Here is a 21,213-nt window from a genome sequence, read left to right on the forward strand (position 1 = left end):
GAGGGAATCATTGGAGTCAATAAACCAAGTCTTCCCAGCTCTTACTTGACTTACAAACCCTTCAGATCATTTTCATTCCTGGTTCATGTTTTCTCATCTGTAAAATAGGAAAAACACAAATATCTATTCTGCTTTGTTGGGAGGCTCAGCAATTACACTGAGCTCCATGGTTAGACTAAAAGCGGCCACTGCTTTTTCTTTTTTGCTGCCTCTTTCATTCAGTCCATGGCAAGGGGCTCCATCCAGCTGCTGCTATTTCTCCTCGTTTCTAATCACCAAACACTGCTTGAGAAGTTCAGCCTCTCCGTCTTAGAGGAAAAAATAATCTAGCACATTTTATTCTAAAGTGATTATTTATCCTTTAGGACACCATTGATACCTTTCGCTTTATGTAATATTAACTCCAGGAGTTAAATCTTTTTATATTCTATCAAAGAAATACAAGTATTCATGGGTCAGCCATTAGAACAGTAATTTTTCCTCTAGTCTTTAATCTGCTGAGTTCAACTTTATTCCTTACCTTTCACATTGCCTCTTCACATTGTTTAGGTGTGTGTGTGTGTGTGTGTGTCCACTCGCGCATGTATGTGTCCCCATCCCCTTCTCCCATATCCCATCATTTTTCATTTGGGGCCTTTTGGGAATTGTTATTAAAGAATTTGATTGTAGATTGCGACCGCTTAGTCACAGCGTGATTGCATTCATCAAAATAAGTCTTTTCTCCGCATTCAATCTGTGGCTTCCTACTCCTGATGCACTAAAATAAGAACTGTTAATTTCGTGCAGACTATTACCAGATGGTTTTTTTTTTAAATATCTGCCAAGCAGGGATGTCTGTTTCCATCGGAAGCCTTTCCATATAAAAACCTGGCGTGCTAGCTGCAAAGGACAGTTTTATATAAACAGAGGAAAACAACAGCAAGTATTTTCCCTTAGGACAGCTTGAACCACAATTTACCAATGCTGCTTAGTTATTTCAATCTTATTGTCCGCCTTCCTTTGGAAATCGAGCAGCATTTTTACCTGGCTACCTTCCGGGAGATTGGGGGTGGGTGGGTGGGGAAATCAGTTCAGAATTCTGACCGCCTCAGCTCCAGGAAAAAAAAAACCCTAAAGTCTTCCCCCACCCCCACCTCCAAAGGGGGAGAAAAGGGTTAAGGACTGTAGGAGAAGAGAAGCAAGGTGGAGGAGAGTAGGTGGGGGGAGCCCCAAGGAGACCCGGGAGCGGCGGGGCCCAGCCTCAGGGTCCAGCTTTCATCTGGGTGCAACGCAGCCCCCTCCCGGAGCCCCAAAACCCGGCTGCGAACCGCTAAGTGGGAGAGGAGATGCTGCTGGCAATTTCGGGGAGCAGGGCTGCAAAGAGTGGGCGTGGCCTCGGCCGTGTAGATGCCCGTTAGGAAAGATGCTGGGGGCTTAGTGATGATTTCTGGGAGGATAGAAGACTGTGGTTTGTGTGTGTGAGTGTATGTGTGTGTATGAAGAGAGAGGGAGAGGGGTGAGAGAGAGAGAGAGAAGGAGGTGGAGGAGGAGGAGGAGGAAAGGAGAAGGGGAGGGCGGGAGGGAGGGAAAGGGGGAGAGAGGAGAGATCTAGAGGTGCTGGAGACCCAGACAGTGGAGCTGGTAGAGCCGGAGAGGAAAGGAGGAGCAGGACCCGGGCACCGGGAGGGAGAGCGACTCCGGAGCTTGGGAGAAAGAAGCACCTTGCATGTGAATATGAGGTCTGTCCCTGGAGCGATCCTCAAGACACTCCTGGTGTTATCTACCCCAAACTGGAACCGGGTCATAGCTGGGAATTCCTGTAAGTATACAGCACTGATTTCTAACTTGCGGGGGGCTTGCCGCACAACTTTAATTGTGTTATTTGCCTGTATGTAATCTTCGCCACTGGAATTGCTGCCAAGCATATTGCTGTAAATGAAGCCTGGAGGAAAGATCTTGCAAATGTGATGGGGCTGGGGGAGCGCTTGCCATTTCTCTAGGTTTGGTCCTAACAGGCAAAGTGTCATTTTCTCTCTTTCTTTAATATTTTTTTTTTTGACTCGGAGCCGACCTAAGTCTTTGAATATTCATGAAGAAAGCGCAAGTTCTAGTGAAACATTGCATTAGCATCTTAACCAGAGAATGAAGTCGGAGAATGTCTTCATCTCCGATCCCTCTCCTTTTTTTTTAGGATTACTAAATTTTATTGGAATTATGTCTAACAGGAAAACAACTGGCAGACTTTCCATTATGCTGCATTAGTTTAGATTCCTGAAGTTTGCAGTCTGGCTGGCTGATAGCTAGCTGGCTGTATCTTGATAGCGCTGCCAGAGTGCTTGCTGAATGTACTGCAGAATCCCGGAGCAGATTCCGAGGTGAAGGCTTCCCAGGAAGAATCCTGTCCTCATCGCTCAGAGGAGAACAGGCTGGCTTCCTAAACATGGGGCTGGGTTCCTGCATTTTGCTTAAGGGAAAAGGCAGGCAGGTGATTTTTTCTGGAGTCTTCTTCCTTAGGGGTTGACTGTGGAACTTTGCAAATCTGTGATGGACTATTCTGATGCTGAGTGAATTGCCATCAGGGAAGAGTTACTAAGACGTTACAACTCCTTTTAAATAGTGTCCCAAAACAATTTAGTAGGATTTCCTTCCTCTACTTCTTATTAAAGAGAAAGTTTTCAAAGTTTTATTTGGCTTACCGTTTTTAAATGGGAGAAAGTCCCCCCTCCTGAATGCAGGATCGAGAAGCTTAGCAAATACAACTTTTTATTTCCTCTTGTAAGTTTTAAAGGGAAACTCATTTGCTTTTCAAGAAAGGGCTTTGAGGCCTGTTCAGGAATTAATTTTGTTATTGTTTAGCCAAGCTTAGGATCAAGAAGGATGAATAAACCAGGTACTATGGCTCATTCCATTAGAAAGTGTAACAAAGGACTGTGATGTAGGAAAACAGTTTAAATGGCCTCACTGGCCAGGTCGGATGAATTACCTTGCTTGACTGTTGTAATCTCTCTCATAGGAAATCCCGAATTTCCGTTCAATTTTAGCTCATTTAATATAATCATGTATCTATACCTGTGTTTCAGATTCAATTTTCATTTGGGTAGAAGAATCCCAGGAGGCAATGCAATTTGCATATATTTTCACCTAAGTAAAAAAAAAAAAAAAATATATATATATATATATATATATATATATATATATATATATATATATATATATATATATATATACCCGGGACTGCTGTAAGAGTTTAGTCTTTGACATGTGTGGCAACCAACAGACAACTACACACACACACACACACACACACACACACACACGAAGTTTCCTAGAAAAAGTGTGAAAGTAATTCATTGTCCAGCTACTGAAGTTCAATAAAAAAGAAAGCACTAGAGGTCACTCTTACTATGTGAAGCATCTTTTCCGTAAGAAAAGCAGAGCTTAAGTCTGATCTAGAAGCAATTCTGTCTTACTCTTGCAGTGAGCGTTTTTGGTTTTACAATATATTCATGTGCTTTCTTGGTCTACTGGTTGCTTTTCTTTGTTTTTCTCAAGTTCTCTAAGAGGTAGATGAATAGGATATAGCTTTTTCTTTTACTTTTCTTTTCTTTTTTTTTTTTAATAGCTTCTTTATAATGTAAAGAGAAGCTGGGGAGAAGATCTTAGAGGAACTGTATATTCATGGCTCCAAATTGGACTTCTCCTCACTGAAATTGCCTTCCTGATCCTTGTATTCTTTCATCCTTGGTTTATTTGAGAGGTAGTTTAGTGCTCATAAGAGCATGTGATAAAATAGGAAAGAACTTACGATCAAGAACATTGTCATATTATGGTTGGAGTTCTTATAACTTAAGAGTTGACAGTTCTTAAAGTGTCAAAATGCAATTGCAATTAAGTGACTTCAGGTAATTTCTTGTTAAACACTTTATATAATTTGTAGCAATATATAAGAGAGAAGTTCCTATCCCAAATTTCTTGTTAAACACTTTATATAATTTGTAGCAATATATAAGAGAGAAGTTCCTATCCCAAATTTTAATATATTCTTCACTATTTAAGGAAATTTTATTTATTTATTTAAATTTTTTTTTTTTTTGGTTTTTGGGCCACACCCGGTAACACTCAGGGGTTACTCCTGGCTATGCGCTCAGAAATTGCTCCTGGCTTGGGGGACCATATGGGACAATGGGGGATTGAAACGCAGTCCATCCTAGGCTAGCGCATGCAAGGCAGATGCCTTACCACTTCCGCCACCCTTTTGGCCCCAAGGAAGTTTTATTTTTCTAAAAAGAAATTATAATCTATTTATTACCAAATTATGATACTTTTCAGATGTTTTAACCTTTTTGGTATAACAGGTCTGTTCCATCAACCAACAGAGTAGAAATTTTGTATATGGAGAAGTAACCATCAGCCAAAATATAAACATTTTAAAAGTATTTTGATAATTGGAATTTTATTGGACATGTCTACCTTAAAACTTGAATCAGCCTTAAATATCAAGATTTAAGATAGGGAGAAGTAAGTACAAGTAAATAGGCAGGTCTCTCTCTTTGGTAGAATAGACGTTTTTCTTTATTGTATAACTAGTTTTCCAGGAGCAAACCTATCCATTGACTCAGCCCAAGACTGCCCAAGAAAACCACTGTGAAAGCTGGAACACTGCTTTGTCTTCCAGAGCTTAGATAGACTTTAATTTCATTAGCTGACTATTAACTAGCAGGGAAATGCCACATTAGTAAGGTTCTGTGTGTAGACTTACTTGCATACTTGCATATATTTATGTATATAAATATTTATAAACCACCAGATTCAAGACACCTTTGAGGTGTCTCTATTGATTCTTCATCTGCTTAAAGATAAAGTATGTTGACTGAACCAATTTTTTGCCAATGGACACTATTGAACTTTTCAAAGGCAGCAAACCATTCCCAGGTTGTCTTTGTTGTGGTTCATATAAGTGTGTATTTGCTTGCTGTTACCCTTCCATTTGAAGTTTAAAGTTAGAGCCACTTTGGAGAGCTTGCTCTTTGAAAAATAGCTATTGAATCCCCCCCCCACTTGCTACTAAGGAACACAAACCAAGAAGAGAGACAACTTTTTACTTTATCATCAACCCTAAGAACTTGTCATTTCTTTCTGAACATTGCCATTGTCATTTTTTTTCTGAACAAGAGGACCCAACTATAAGAAAGAGCAGGTTGAAGTAATGAATCAAGAAAGGGTTTTGCTTTTATTTTTTCCATTCTTGCAGAAATGATGGAGATCTCTGGTTTTAGACACCCTGGGTACCCCTGACAAGAGTTAATGTCTTCAATATCACACATATATATTTTATTATTACTATTATTAATTGTTGTTGTTAACCTGGTAGCTTTCTCTTGACTCTTGAGCTCAGAGATAACTCCTTGAGGACTTGGGAGATCTTTTGGGGATCTAGAGATCAATCCTGGGTCAGTTTGGTGCAAGATAAGCACTCTACCCACTGTACCTCTGGCCCCCATGTAGCATATAAATGACTTAATTGAAAGTCAGTTTTCTCTTTATTCCTTCTCTAATTGAAATAAGGACAGCATCTGTTCTCTTCCTTGAAAGAAGCATGCAATAAGTAGTACTCGTTAATGGAAAAGATAATCATTGATGGACTTGGGGTGGCAACCTTACAGCTCATCAAATACTTTAGCTGAACTTTCGTAATGCTTTATAGGAACTTCCTTTTCCTCTTTCCCAGATTCCTTTCCATGGCCAAAAATAATAGCTAGAATGCAAGAATAAAGTACAAACAAAATATAATTAGATGATGCCATGTGTTGGTCCATGGCTCTGTATATAAAGGGGAATGCACATTCTGTTCACACTTTCTTAATAGTAATACTGTTTGATTTTCATCAGTTCAGTGCATTCACCCCATGCCTGGAAAGAGGACTGCACCCCAAGTCATCCCAAGGGCCACATGGAACTATGATGGTAACAGCTCATTGATAATTTGAGGGTCAAATATTTGATGTACACATGATGACTATTGCCCATGACAGGCCATATAAACATTTTATTGTCTGCTCAGATTGGTTTTGGAATTGGCATCTTACATAAGCAGTTTTTTTCCCTAGGAGTCAATCCCTAGATAAAAACTGAATTGATTTATCCCCTCAGTGAAAACATTAATTACATTGCATAGCATCCATTGTAAGGTAGTATTCTCTTCAGATATTGGTAAAGTATGGCCCTTTGCCAAATCTGGCTTGCTGCCTGTTATATTTATCTTGAGAGTAATAAGGGTATTTGTTATAATACCTTTGAAATATTTGAAATAATCAAGAGGAGATTCTTTTGTGACCCCCAAATAATTATGTGAAATTCAAATTTCAGTCACCCATTCTTATTAATAGACATGAATTGCAACATTTATGCCCTATCACTAATACAATTATTAACTATTTTAACTTTTGTCAATAAAATTAAAAATTTATTTGCCTCATATATATGGACCTATATAACATATTGTTTACTATATACTACTTTACAGAAAAATGATAGGTAATTTAATAAATTTATATGAGAAAGTACAAAAACGATGCCTTAAAACTGTCTTGGGAGGGAAAAAATCTTTGTCTTAATTCTTTAACAAATACTTGTTATGTTCCAGTACTAAGATACTGGTGCTAATTGCCCAAACTTTAGAAAAAGAAAACTTTATTTACTTAATCATATTTTTTTATTTGCTTCTTCTTGTGATTTTAGGGGGCGTGAGTTATTTGTGCTTATTTGCAGAGTTTCAGCATTCGGATGTTAAAGTCTCAAGTAATCTTATTAGAGTAAGAATTTCAATAAAGAACAAATCATTAGGTACATTTAATGAAAATGTAATTGTTTTTTGATATTTCCACAAATATTCAACATTTTGATTCATCTCTTCAAGACCTGGCATTTGGAACCACTGAATGTGGTGGGCAATCATTTTGATAAAGAGTTGCTCTTTTTCTAAGATTCCTAACAGTGGAGTCCTAATCACTTCGAAATGGTGAAACTTTCTAGAACAAATTGAAAAATAGATTTTCATTTAATCCCTGCCTACTGAGTATTCATAGCAGTTAAGCAGGTGCCTTTTACCTCCTCGTGCCAACACAATTAATTTTTATGTAAATACGGTGTCCATTTGGAATTGTATTTACTTTTCACTTCCAAGAACTGATGATTGGCTTCATCTTATTTACATTATACTGTTAATTGCAGTGTTGTATTTTTTAAGTTAAAAAAATTAATAGGGTGTAGTGTTTCTAAAAAAATCCCTTTCATTTCAAATTATATTTTAACTTAATTTTTTAAACCTACTGAAATGTTCATGTGTTAGTTTTTATCCCACTGTTTTTTTTTTTTTTGTCATGGTTCAGTTCTAATGAAACTTTCTATCTGAACCAAAGAGCAACTTCCAAATCAAAGACAACCTAGGATAGTTTCATTAGCTTGTTGAAATGTTGGTTGATTCTGGTATCAACAGAAAGTGTCATGGGGCTCATAGTAAGGATTCCTGACCTGGCCGTTACCTGGCTCTAATATTTCTCAACAGTAGGATTTCAGTCTTATTTGACATTATTTTTCTTAGTGGGGAGGGGAGAAGTGAGATTTGGGACAGTGGTGATGGGAATGTTGCAATGGTGAAGGAGGGTGTTCTTTACATGACTGAAATCCAAGTACAATCATATTTGTAATCAAGGTGTTTAAATAAAGATATTAATTAAAAATTAAAAAAAGAAGTCTCTGACCATGGTTTATTTTTAAATTAAATTTTATTAATGATTTTTATTGACTCAGATTTTGTGGTTTACAATACTATTAATAATGTCATACACATAGTTCCTTTTCCATAACACCCCTCAATTTTGTGGGTTAGTTCTCCCATTAGTTGCCTTTGGATTTTCTTTGCTGCTTTTCTATAAGTCCCACATATGAGATCATTCTTTATTTGACTTCACTCAGCATGAAATCAATCCTCTGGTTTCATCCATGCTCTCTTAAATACTTTTTGGTGGCAACATTGATGCCTGAGGTATCAGTATTTAGAGCTCAATAGTGAGTTAGTTCTAAGGCTGGCATTGTTGGCTGGTTGCTTTGCTTGGATATTGTGTGCTCATGGAGCTAGTTATTTCTTTGACTTTCTAGAGCTAGCCTTCCTTGCTTCTAATCTATAATTTTAAATGATCCAAAGCACTATGCTTTCAGAACCTGGTGGTAAAGAGCAAGTCTGATCTGCCACTATATAAGGAGAGACATTTCCCCCGCCCCCGGTTCATTTTAAGAAGAACAGAGTAGTAGGATATTTGAGTTTGTCAAAATGTCTTATGCTAAGCTATTCATGCTCAAGTGTTGTGTAAGGATAAAGAATGTCTAGGCAAAATCTGCTACAGATTATTAATTATTGCTTCAGTTCTCCAATTGAAAATTGGTGTTTGAAAGCAGTAGTGTATATGTTTGGAATTCTTTTTTTCCCCAGTGAATTTTTGTTATGGTTCATGGGAAAGTGGTACTCTGGTAATAAAGTTGGAGAAATAGCATAACAGGAGGTAAAAATGAGCCTGTTTATGTTACAGTTAATGAGTCATTCCAATGTAATAATTGGAAAAGTGAGTGAAGCCTGAAAACATTTGACATTTTAAGTAGTTTAAAATTAGTAACTATAAAATTTTTTAATGCCATAAGTATTTAATAGAGCAGTGATGAAATTTACCTCTAAGGTTTTTAAATCACAAAGGAAAAAAGTGGTATGATATGTATCAGTTGCCCCTGTAACTCTAATTACTTTTTTTTTATTAAATATTTCTCATTACCTGGTAGTGTTATAGAATAAGGTATTATGTGCTGCTAAGTCATAAGAGATAGATTTATTTCTGTAACTGTTTTTTCCCCACTGAAAATTATGGAGCTTACAGGGAAGGTCCTAGGTTGATATTAGTTTAGAATCAGTGTGTCAATATATTAATATGTCTGCTGTCCTAAGTTATTGTATAGTTTTTAGACAACCCATGATCTTTAATTTCATTCTGTGACTTACTCTGCAGAGGTAATGTGTAATCTATAGAGGTTTTTTTTTTAATGCCCTTTGATTAAAGACATTGATAAACTCTCTTGGAAATGAGTCAGAATAAGCTTTGGTGTTGGTAGATATCTGGGTGACAAAGATTAGACATTCAATTTATGTTGTCCACTACTGAAACTCCTGCTTTTTGAGTCAGGACTCATTAATGTAGAAATGATTCAGAAGATTTGAGTCAGTAAAATTACTCTCTGGTCTACTAGTTTTGAACTGAAAGATTGGATGTCTATTTGGATCTTAAAGACTCACCTTTAGTTTTCAAAAATATAAATGTGCTTATTTAAAACACAATATGCTGGGGCCGGTGAGGTGGTGCTAGAGGTAAGGTGTCTGCCTTGCAAGCGCTAGCCAAGGAAGGACAAGGTTTGATCCCCTGGCATCCCATATGGTCCCCCCCAAGCCAGGGGCGATTTCTGAGTGCTTAGCCAGGAGTAACCCCTGAGCATCAAATGGGTGTGGCCAAACAAACAAACAAACAAACAAAAAAACACAATATACTGTTCAGCAGGTAACCACAAAGAAGAAAGAAAATAAAAGATCTATTTTCTGAGGGGATCTGTGACCTCCAAAGCAGTGCTCAGGACTCCTAGAGACCCTCTCCTGACAATTTTTGGGACTACTTGGTTTTGCTATTGAACCTGGGTTGGCCACTTGTAAAGCATAGGCCTTAACTACTGTAACGTAGGGATTTATTTTGGTTGGATTTGGGGGGGGGGGCACACACAGAAGAGTTCAGGGGTTACTCCTAACTCTGTACTCAGAAATTACTCCTAGCAGGCTTAGAAGATCATATGGGATGCTGGGAATTGAACCCAGGCCAGCCTTTTGCAAAGCAAATGTCTTACATACTGTATTGTTGCTTTGGCCCCAATGTGAGGTTTTTAAAAGGATTGCTGAGATGAGAGTATGTTTGGAGTGTGTGTGCTTGTATGTGTTATATATATATATATACATATATATGTATATATATGTTAGTGTATGTGTAAGAATTGGGGACCAGTCTATATTGATATGAAATGAAAATGTTGTGATCACTTCCAAGTGATGCGTTTGAAATGAAATTGCATTAAGTTAGGATCTAGACTAATCCCTGGTATGGTTTTGTTATTTTAGTTTGGGGGTTGCACCCAGTGGTGCTCAAGATATTATAATCAGTCCTAAGAATCAAAGCAGATTCAGCCAAAGTGGCCACATGCAAGAAAAGTGCCTTTGCTCCTGTGCTATTCTCCATCTGATCTGGTCTGGCTTTAAAGCAGAATGTAGATTTGACGAATGAGCAAGAATCTTCTTGGATCCACTTTAAATTCACCTAGGAGGAATAATATTGTCCTTTTGTAATCCCAAATGCTTCCTTTTTTGAAGTACATGAAGACTTTAGAGTGTCCATTATTTATTTCCATAACTCAGTTTCAGGATTTTTGTCTTCCTGTGAACATGACAATGAGGGCAGAAAGCAGCAGGGGAGAGTTTAGCTATAAAACTACTGGGTTGCAGTCATAGTACAGTGGGTAGGGCACTTATCTTGCATGTGGTTGACCCGAGCTCATCCCTGGCATTACTCTGACTGGTCCCTGAGCCATGTCAAGAATGATCCCTGAGTACAGAGTAAGGAATGAGCCCTGAGCTTCTCCAGTTGTGACCCAAAACTCAAAACCTTTTTAAAATTAAAAAAAAACCAGACCAATTAATTTTTAATTTACCTTTGAAATTAAGGTAGCCAAATGATGCTTCCCAAGGGTTATAATGACAAAGTTGAATATCTTTCACATCCATGACTTTTTTTTCTCCATGTTGGCAGTTTTTAAACAAAAAAAACAAGCAAACTAAAAAAGAGGAACCATAGTTAAGTCAGAAACTTCCCTGAATGCTTAGCTGTAAAATCACCCCATATTGTGAAATCGCCCCCCCCATGCCATATATCCAACCCTAGGTGATGGATCTGGAGCAGGTATCCATGAACAATTAATAAACCAAACCAATAAGGATAGAATCAAGATGGCTTCTCGCTTCATGGTCTTTCTGCGTGCCAACCCAAATTACCTTTCTTTATTCTTCCAGTTCAAATTCAACCAGGTGGGGAGGGTAGAATGAGATCCAGGTGTACTTTTACATATCAAAGAGATAGGTGAAATGGAAAGAGGAAATTGGGGAATGCTTTTGTTTTGGGTAATAGCTGGGTATCATCTAACATATTCACCCTTTCTGTTCAAAACAAACAAAAAAAATTTGAGAAAGGCTACAAAAGCTTAGCCACCAGAGCAGGGAACTCCAGTTCAGAATTTATAAAAGTTGTTATTTTGCATAGGCACAGTAAAAGTTGGGGAAATAAAAGGAAAAAAATATTTTTGCAGTAAGTAAGGTGATGAGCGGTAAAAAGCATCATACGTAGATCGTTCACACATCATTCTCAAAATGACCAGTTTTAAGATCTTGAATATTTTATCTTGAATATTTTATACATATTAAAATTTTTTTCATGTAATTTTCTGAAACATAAACATTAGAACTTATCTGCAGATACACTTAATTTTAAAATTCTTAAACATTCTTATACCAAGCATTGTAATAAAAATTAGATTATCAGAGTTTTCCATAAACTTTTCTATAAGCTTCTTTAAATAAAATCAGAAGAACATTTCTGCATATATATACAGTTTGAAAGTAAGTTTGCAAAAAATTCTCTTAATGAGCACTAAAATAATATATAGTATCCAAGTTTCTTTCCCATTGACTTCTGTGGACAAAGACATTAGAACATTTTTGAAGACATAATTTGAGAATAAGTGCCTAATATACACAATAAAGCATTACAGCAATAGTGAAACATTAACTAGGATAGCTGAGAACTATTAAAAATCTAACAACATTATGCAATTCTCCAAAACTGTGCAAACTAATATTATACTACTAAAGTTGGCTACAAAAATTTCTGTTAGCAGTGGGGCATAGAACAACAGAGTTGTTATTAAGGTCTATCATGTAGAGAGGCCAGAGAGATAGCATGGAGGTATGGCACTTGCCTTGCATGCAGAAGGACAGTGGTTCAAATCCCGGGATCCTTTATGGTCCCCTGTGCTTGCCAGGAGTGCTTTCTGAACTTAGAGCCAGGAGTAACCCCTGAGCGCTGCTGGATGTGACCCAAAACAAAAACAAAAACAAACAAAAAATAAAGATCAGGTAGAACACACAGTTTAACCAGCAATATAGTGACCGAAGCAAATAGGGTTAGGAAGAAAGTTGCAGGAAGTTCTGAAATCAGCTTCTTCTCAACTAGGCTTCAGGTAGGCTTATTTTCGTCTTCACCTTCTAAGGTAGACTGCTGAGGTTGCCTGCAACAGAAAAGCCTTGAGTTCCTGGGCTGGAATCTGGGTGGAGGACCTGCTCATCTCCTTGCTGTTGGTCCCGCTCCAGTGGATCGTACTTTTTGGCCTTTATCCCATCAGTGACCTTGATAAGTAGCTCCAGGTTAGTAGGGTCCAAGGTTCTTTAACAAAGCATCTTTGGTAGAAGCAAGACAGTGGGCATTGGCCTCTGGGGTGCTGCCCAGAGTCTTTATCTCTGTCCTCTGCATTGCCTGCTTCTGTCCCACCTGAAAGGACTTCTGCTACCATGGGTGGTAGTGCACCTGAGTGACCATGCCAGAGCCACATGAAGTCATTCAGAACGAGGGCCATGCACACTGATGCTCTGGTGACAGTCACTGACTCAGTCTAGCTAAAGGATGCTGTGACTGTGATAATCCATCAGAAGGTCAAATCACTTACCATCGTTGGGAGGAGTCCTCTTAGCTCTTTGGGTAGCTGTTTGAGTTTGGTCCTAAAATAATCCCACGTTGTGAAATCACACCACATACTGTATTTACAAGCCCAGGCAGATGGATCTGAACCCAGGAGAGAATCAGGAGGGAGCGACTTCTTGCTTTGTGGTCTCTCTGTGTGGCAACCAAGATTACCTTTTTTTTTCCCAGTACAAGTTCAACCAGATGGGGAGAGTAGAGTGAGATCTAGGTAAACTCTCACATAGCAAAAGGATAGGAGAAAAGGGAAGAGGAAATTGGGGGAAATGCCTTTGCTTTGGGTAATATCTGGGTGTCATTTAACACTTAGCAATTGTCACAATTAAGGATTTATAATTCATATTTCCATTTTCCATGTTTTAGATGCTTAGGACTTAATTAAAAGAACATTGCTAAAATAGAAGCAATTCTGTCGAAAGTGGTGGTGAGGGAATTCTGTGCAAGGCTATAAAGCTGCTCAATTAGGCTTTAAAAAAATTTTTTTGGTTTCATTGTGTCTATGATCTCTAGGCTTATTTGAACTGTTGTACTTTTACATGGAATCTATATCATGATACTTTTAAGAAAACTTCATGTGGCTGGAAAATGTCTTAGCACAACCTCTTAACTTCCCTGAACCAAACAGAAAAGAGATACTTTGAAATGCAGCAGATAACATTGGTTTCTAAAAATTCAGCATTCTAAAGATGGTATCACAAAACGGAACATAACAACATAGAGTTCCTTTACACCTAACTCTACTAAAGAAATGGGCAAAGAAAGGATGACTAGTAAAACATGATGTAGCATATTAGGTGCTATGAATTGAGTTATGATTTCAGGAATTTGTTATGCCTGATCTATAAAAAAAAAAGAGTCATTTCCTGATGTGGCCTTGGGAGTGGACCACAGTCTTTTCTTGAAAGCTCAGCTGCACACTTGTAGACAGAGCCTTTTTCTCTCTTTATACGCATAATTGCAACATGAAATGGATTAGCATGAGAAGAGTGTATGTAGCATCATTAATCATGGCTACATTCTCTAGAGAAGATGCAGGCCGCTCTCTGTTTCTCTGAGTTAGCAGAATCAAGTCTCCCGTGATCAAGTTTCTCTTTCATTTTTCTGGATGTGAGGATGATCTGGTGATGGCATCTGTCAGCTTAGTGATTGCCAGGTTTGATCTGACAGATCCGGCTGGTGAAGCAGCTGTCTCCTTCCTCCTGCACTATTTCCTGTGACTTCCACTTTTTCCTAGTTCCTCATGCAATGGTTTCTTCAACTACTACATAGATTTTTAGGAAAGTCTTCCATTATGCCTTAATTGATTGATTTTATTTTAAGTGTTTATTTTTGTTTTAAATCAAAAAAGAAAGCAAGTCTTACTAGCAGCTATATTCTGTAGTTAGGGTGTTTTTTAAGTTCAGATTGATTTGCTTATTAGAAAGCAACTTCCTGTCCTGTATTTGTGTGTCTTAGTTGCATTGTCTTCCTCATCATCTATCCTGCCTCCTCCTATGAATTGCCTCTAGTTTCTGTCCCCTGAATTTAACCCTCACTTGTTTCCTTTGCCCAACTGCCCTCAATTTCCTCTTGGAAAATCTCTGCTCAGAGCATGTCTTACCTCCTTTGTCAGGGCCTCTAACCAAATCCCACTAACTGCAATGATCCTGATTTACCACGTCAATATTCATCAAATCTCTTAGAAATCCCATAATATCTTTTCCTTTTAAATTAAATTTTCTTTATTTTTGACACTGTGGTTTACAGAGTTGTTCACAATACAGTTATTTTTGGCATTCAATATTCCAACACCAATCGAACCACCAGAGTAACATACCCTCCATCCTTATCACCGATTTCCCAACCTACCCTAAGTCTGCCCCTTAGCAGGTATGACTATTTGATTAAATATTGCTTGGTACAACTAGATAGAATGGAATTATTGAAGAAACTTCAGTGGAAGAAAATTTTTGAAAACTGTCATATTTTACTATAAGGTTGTTATGCCATTGTCTGAGGTCTACTGAGTTGTAAATGGATAGTTAAATGGTCTGTTGTTGGTTTTGTTGTTGTGGTGCTTATATGGCTTCTATGATAATTTCATATCTAATTTGGTATATTCCTATTGTAAAGTCAGAATTAAAATTACAGGGATCACATACTTCCATAATATCTTGAGAGTTATCCTATTTCTGAATTGATCGCATAGGAAGATGAGTTTTCTTGGGGACCAAGGAATATATGGAGAAAACATTATGGTGGTGGGAGGGCTCAGGTGCTTTGGTGGAGGGAGATGTTTGGAGCTAAGCTCCTAAAATTCCATAATATTATAAATCAGTTCCAAATCAATGGGAATAAATAGATGGTGATTGAGTTATTTTGGAGTGACTCAGCTTCCTTGGACTTGGGAGGTATACATATTATTAAACATGATTTTTAAAAGTTTCATAAAACTATGTGATAATTTCATTTTTAATATTTCTGTGTATCCATTGTCTAACAGTTTCTAGAATAAATAAGTTATTCAGTAAGTGTGAAAAGAATAGACAGATACAGAACATGAAAGATTTTTTTCAGTAGGAACATTAAGGAAAGAAGAGAACAGACTTAAATGGGATAAATTGGATCATTATATGCTATTTTATGATAAAACAGTTATGTTTAAGACCATTTTATTTTAAAACTTATAAAAAAAACCTCTGCTATTTGTTGAAAAAAACTCAACTGTCCAAAATGACCATCTGCCACTTTTGTTTGCTTTTGTATATTTCTCTAGTATAATTTTTTTGCTTAGTAATTAAATGCTCTATCCTGGGCTATCAAAATTTCTTGGCATGTTTAGTTTTTAGACCAAGACCAAGACACTCATTGTTTTTCACTATCTATTTTTCTCTCTGTCCTCCTTTGCAAACATAATTTAACAATTCACCTTATCAAATAAATTATTTTTGAATGGATAACTCTCAGTGGGAAAGCAAAAAGGACATCATATGTATGAACTTGGAATAGACTTGGCTCCTTCACCACTAGCCTTAGACTTTCCTCCTTGGTAGAGCTCCTAGATTGTTGCCTTAGTTTGGAAGTTATGTTGCAAATTTCACTCCCTACACCAAGAGACATTCTTTACTCCTTCAACTCTTTTTAGGTTTCTTTTCTTTGTGTTGTCATTTATTTGATATTTTTCCTTTCTTTTGGGTGAGGGGCCACCCAGCTCTTCTCAAAGGCAATTCCTGGCTTTGTGCTCAAAAGTTCTTAGGGGACCTGGGATGGAGTGGTTCTTGAAATGGATCTGGAGACTGGTCATATTTTTTGTATTACTTCTCAGACCCCCATTTTCATACTTGAAGACATTTCTATTTTATGGAAGATTGAGAAAAATGAGTTACTTTTCTGTATTATTGTTTTCAACATTAATTTTATGAAGAATATACTCACGGCCTGCTCTTCTTTTGCCTACAAAGAAGTCCTATACTGATTTTTTTTCACTGCTTTTAGTAATTAATATTTTAATTAATATTAATATTTTTATTGATGACCCTATTTACATCTTCTAAAGGCACATCTATTCTTTTAAATTATTTCCCTGTAAAACTTCATTGCATTTTTTATGGCCTCCTGTATTTCTTCTTTCTCATTTATAACTTTTATTGCCAGAATTTTATGGATCCTACTTTTCTACACATGTTGACATGTGTTATTATTAATGTTGACAAATACTCCTCTTGCATTGGGCCCTGTGGAGTCTAAGGTGATGGAGTGTACCTCTTAGGCCTTTCTTTATTTTATAAGCTAGGGCTATTGAAAAGAAGGAACTACTTTCAAAATTAGGAGGTACTTGTTGCTCCACCAAGAAAACTCGGTGCTGAGACTTTCATCCAAACTTCAGTGACTTAGAATCCTTTGCTCTTTGAAATGGAATATGCTCATTTTCTCTCTGACCTTTTGAAATTACTTCCCTTGCATATTCGAACTCACATATGTCTGTTCTCAGGGCTTCCTTCCTGGCATGATAAATCCTGTGCTAATATGCTGTCTCTTTGCCAAGGACTCTGTTATTTGCATCTTAACCTCTCCCTTAGTGACAGGCATTAGTGTGTGTGTGTGTGTGTGTGTGTGTGTGTGTGTGTGTGTGTGTGCGCGCGCGTGCGCGCGCGCGCGCGCCTATAATGGTTTCGCTTCTTAGTGCATGTGATCATCCTTGCTTCCCCTGGTACTGAGTCAGCCATTCCAATTATAGTTAAGAAGGAGTTCAAACAGCTTAAACCACACTGTAGGGACCAACTCTTTCTGCAAGACTACCATTCATTTGGGTGCAGTGTTAGTCTGCTGGGGTGGCCCTAAAAGATCATTGGGTGGCTTAACCCACAGGAAAATGGAGCTTGTGGGGTTGGTGTCTAGAAAGGAGAGGGAGAGGGAGAGAAAGAGAGTGGGGGAAGATGAACAAGGAGAGGAAAGAAGGTGAGAGAGAATGAGAAGGGAAGGTGGAGTAAGAGGGGGAAGGAAAGGAAGAAGAGGAGAGAGAGAGGAGAGGAGAAAAATCTCTCCTGGCCTAGTCCACCAGGCCTCCAATCTTTTGATTTTATTTACCCATAATTGCTGCCTTAAAGACTCTCCAAATCTAGTGTACATTGGAATCAGAAAGGCCATACAGGGATTAAAGCATTTGCCTTGCATGTGGCACACCTGGGGACCATCTCTGGCATTGCATATGGCCCTTAAGCCCTGCCAGGAGTGATCCCTGAGCACAAAGCCAGTAATAATCCCTGAGCACTTCTAGGTGTAACCCCAAATCCCCAAATCAATCAATCAAGCCTTCCTATCATTTCATAAATTTTGTTATCTTACTTACAAGTTTTAATTTGGTTGCATGTTGTTCTATGCTCGATTTCCCATCCAATAAGTCCCAGAAGCACTTTGGATTGTAATTTTCAGCCTGAAATTAAATCACTTCTTTTTCTATCACTCTCTCCCTTAAACATCACTTTCTCCCTGGTGCTTGCACGCTTTGCCTGCATCCATGCTGTGCCCAGTGTATTTCTCTAGTTTTCCCCCTTCTGGTCTGTACATTTTAGAACATACAGTTTTTTTCCTTTTTTTTTTTTACCCCAGGATCTCTTCTATATCTAGCCCAAAGCTAGCTGACAAAACATGAATTAAACAAACACCGGTGACACTAATAACTTCTCTATATTCCATTTTGAAATTTGTCTGATTTGAAATTTGTGGTCCTCTCTCCCAAGATGAGTAAGGGGCCAGATCTTTCCCATGCATTATTTCATTTCTTCTCTACACAGCATATGTTCCTAGTCTTGCTTTTCTTTCATGCACAAAACCCCACCCCTTTCACCTGTGACTATATGGTCTTTGTATTTCTTTTTCTTTCGTGGGGGATTAGGGAAAGGTTGGGTCACATCCAGCAGTGCTCAGTGCTTATTCCAGTCTTTGTTCAGGGATCAATCCAAGTGGTGCTTGAGGGGAACCTTATGTAGAACTGGGGTTGGAACCATACAACGTCTTGATCCTTGGACCAAATGTCTGGCCCCTGTATTTATTTCTCTGAATGGTTCCTTGTCAACCATCAGTGATGGTTCTACCATTACTCAAACCCCTTATGTTGAACCAATATGTGGTTCATCAATTTATTTTTAAATTCTCAAAGTTGCCCAGGACTGGCTGGTAGTAGATTGGGGCTATCTTTAAATTCCTGTTGTCCTTTAAGTTCCCAGTCTTGTTAGCCAATTTCAAATGTCATTGTCACAAAATGTTCAGGGCCTTTGCTGTAGGTTGACCATTTCTTTTGGAAGACAACATTTAAACCAGTGTCTGTCTCTCACCCTTACCTAGCCCTCTTCAGGATTTATAACTTCAGGATGGTTCTATGTCTCTCCTAGCACTATTGTGCGTTTGACCATGAATCAGAAGCAGTGGGTTGATATTGCCACGTGTGACAGATCTCAGACATGCATCTGTCACCTTCCAGGAAATGGGCAGCTCATCAATTGGTCTTGGCAGTTCCATGTGCTGTGTATTGTGTGTGGCCCTGAGTGGAGTCACCATCATTCTGACATGTGTCCCTCTTTGAGCCCACACCCTGGAGACTCTAGTTGGGCTTCTGCCAGTGCAGGCCTTCAGTTGTCACTAAGACCCCTATTTTACCCACCAGGCCCTTGGCTTCAGTTGTCACCAGTCACTATTTATAGAAAGAACTTCTATAAATAAACTTCTATAAACTTCCAGCAGGCTTTGATGTTCTTTGGACTTCTTGTTTTCTGTTTTTTTTTTTTTTTTTTGGCTTTTGGCTTTTGGCTTTTGGCTTTTGGGCCACGCCTGGTGTTGCTCAGGGGTTACTCCTGGGCTATGCTCTTAGAAATCGCTCCTGACTTGGGGTACCATATGGGACACCAGTGGATCAAACTGTGGTCCATCCTAGGTCAGTCTTGTGCACGCAAATGCCCTACCTCTGCTGTGCCACCACTTCAGCTCCTTGTTTTCTATTTTTGTTTCATTTTGGGGGCAATCCCAGTGGGTGCTCTGGAATTACTCCTGGCTCTGTGCTCAAGGATACTCCTAATGGTGCTCAGAGGGACCTAATAGGGTCCTGGGACTTGAATGCAGGTCAGTTACAAGCAAAGAAAATGCCCTCTCTGCTATACGATGGTTCTAGCCCCATCTTGTTTTCTATTTTACAAAAAGAAAAAAGAGGGGCTGGAGTAACTGCACAGTAGATAGGGCATTTGCGTTGCATGCAACAGATCTGGGTTCGATCTGCAGCATCTCATATGGTCTCCTGAGCACTGCCAGAAGTATTTCCTGAGTACAGAACTAGGAATAACTCTTGAGCACTGCCATGTGCGACAAAACACACACACACTCACACACACACACAAAAGAAAAAACATAGTTTCTTTCATCGCTTTAGAAAAGTTTCAACATAATGTTCCTCAGTTATTTTATTCTCTCCTTAGTTAGGGAAAATGCCCCATATTCAGTGAGGGAGAGGAAAAAGAAAATATGGTGTATGTTTAAAAGGAGTAATGTTTCTGTTGTGCTATACCATGGGGAATCACACTCATAGAGTCCAGAGGATGATGAGAAACATTTGCTACTAATCCCAACTCTCTCCACCCTTTTCCTTATTTTAATGCATTACATAGTTGACATAATTGACCATAATGCATTTGTTTCCAGATAAGTAAAGCAAAATCATTGAAAAAAAGAAAGAAAAATACAAAAGTAAAAGAAAGAGAAGAAAGTTTAAAAAGAAAGTAAAAGTACAGTTACCAAGCACGTTTGTGAAAATTATTGTATCTTCAATGAAGTCATTAATTCAATGGCAGAAGGTTTAGTGAGCTCTTGTTGCTGCTCATATTGTTAAACTGGTGTGTTTCTATAGGAATGAGGATATCAAACATAAAAAGCTGTCCAGAATTTTAAAGCAATATTACTGATACTGTGACTTTTAAGGGGTGTAATCAGTTATCAGGCTTCCTTGGAGTAGAAGAAGGATATGGAGGGGAGAGTGCCCACAATAGTTTTCAAAAGCTTTGGTGAAATCAACCCCCAAAAGCTGTGGTTGAAGTTTGATCAGATTGTTTTCCCTGAAAGGAATTGTAGAGGGGTGATGAGGCAAGGCCATTGGGAAAACGGTGATTATGGGTAATGGAGGAAGCATGCATGGCTTCAGCAGGTTGGGGGCTTGGTCTTCACTCTCCCTTGATGACCAGTGTTCTGCTGCGTGGGCCAGTATACTCATGATCTTTCATGGTTTGGTTTACATCTTGTTTAAGAAAATAATAAGTCTATGGAGCTGGCCTGGTTTGAACATGACTGCATTTGTGGGCGTGATTTCACTCTTTTATTTTTAAAAGAAAAAATATTGGGGCTCTTTGACTCTCTTTTTGGCAGTTGATCCCTCTTCATCTGACCCAAGTCTCTTATGGTTGTGCCTGAGGCTCTTAATATTATCTCTACTCTCATGTAGCACACTGCACCTATCAATGTTTGCCCTATTGAACAAAGGAACAAGATCAGTTTAATAATATATCCTTTGAAATAACAATATTGACAGCCTGCTTTCCAGTCCCTGATTACATAAGTAAAAAAATTATTATGGGGAAATGGTTTCAGAGGGCATGAATTAATTGATTCTAAAATGAATTTCTTCTTAATTTCGATAATAATTTTTTGGATGGCAGGCTTTTGTGACTGCACTAAAACTGATCTATCATAATGTACACCTTCAAAGTTTTATAGCTGTTTGCTGGATATGAATTGGATATTATTGAAAATAAATGTATTTAATCAAAGATCTCATATATGAGGCAAAATATTTGGTGAAGTATTTATTATGAGCAAATAGGTAATTCTTGGA

The 21,213-nt window shown here is 38.2% G+C and overlaps 1 protein-coding gene across 1 annotated transcript in view; it reads left to right on the forward strand.

The window, feature by feature from the left end:
• Nucleotides 1-1,588: 1,588 nt before the first annotated feature.
• The window catches only part of CNTNAP4 (contactin associated protein family member 4), a 284,718-nt gene continuing 265,093 nt past the window's right edge, over nucleotides 1,589-21,213 (forward strand). Inside the window, exon 1 of the mRNA XM_049786330.1 lies at nucleotides 1,589-1,798. Within this exon, the coding sequence (XP_049642287.1) occupies nucleotides 1,714-1,798 (85 nt within the window). The 5' untranslated portion in view covers nucleotides 1,589-1,713. The remainder of the gene's footprint in view (nucleotides 1,799-21,213) is intronic.

This window comes from Suncus etruscus, chromosome 14, assembly GCF_024139225.1.
Source record: "Suncus etruscus isolate mSunEtr1 chromosome 14, mSunEtr1.pri.cur, whole genome shotgun sequence".
In the NCBI taxonomy this organism is placed as follows: Eukaryota; Metazoa; Chordata; class Mammalia; order Eulipotyphla; family Soricidae; genus Suncus; species Suncus etruscus.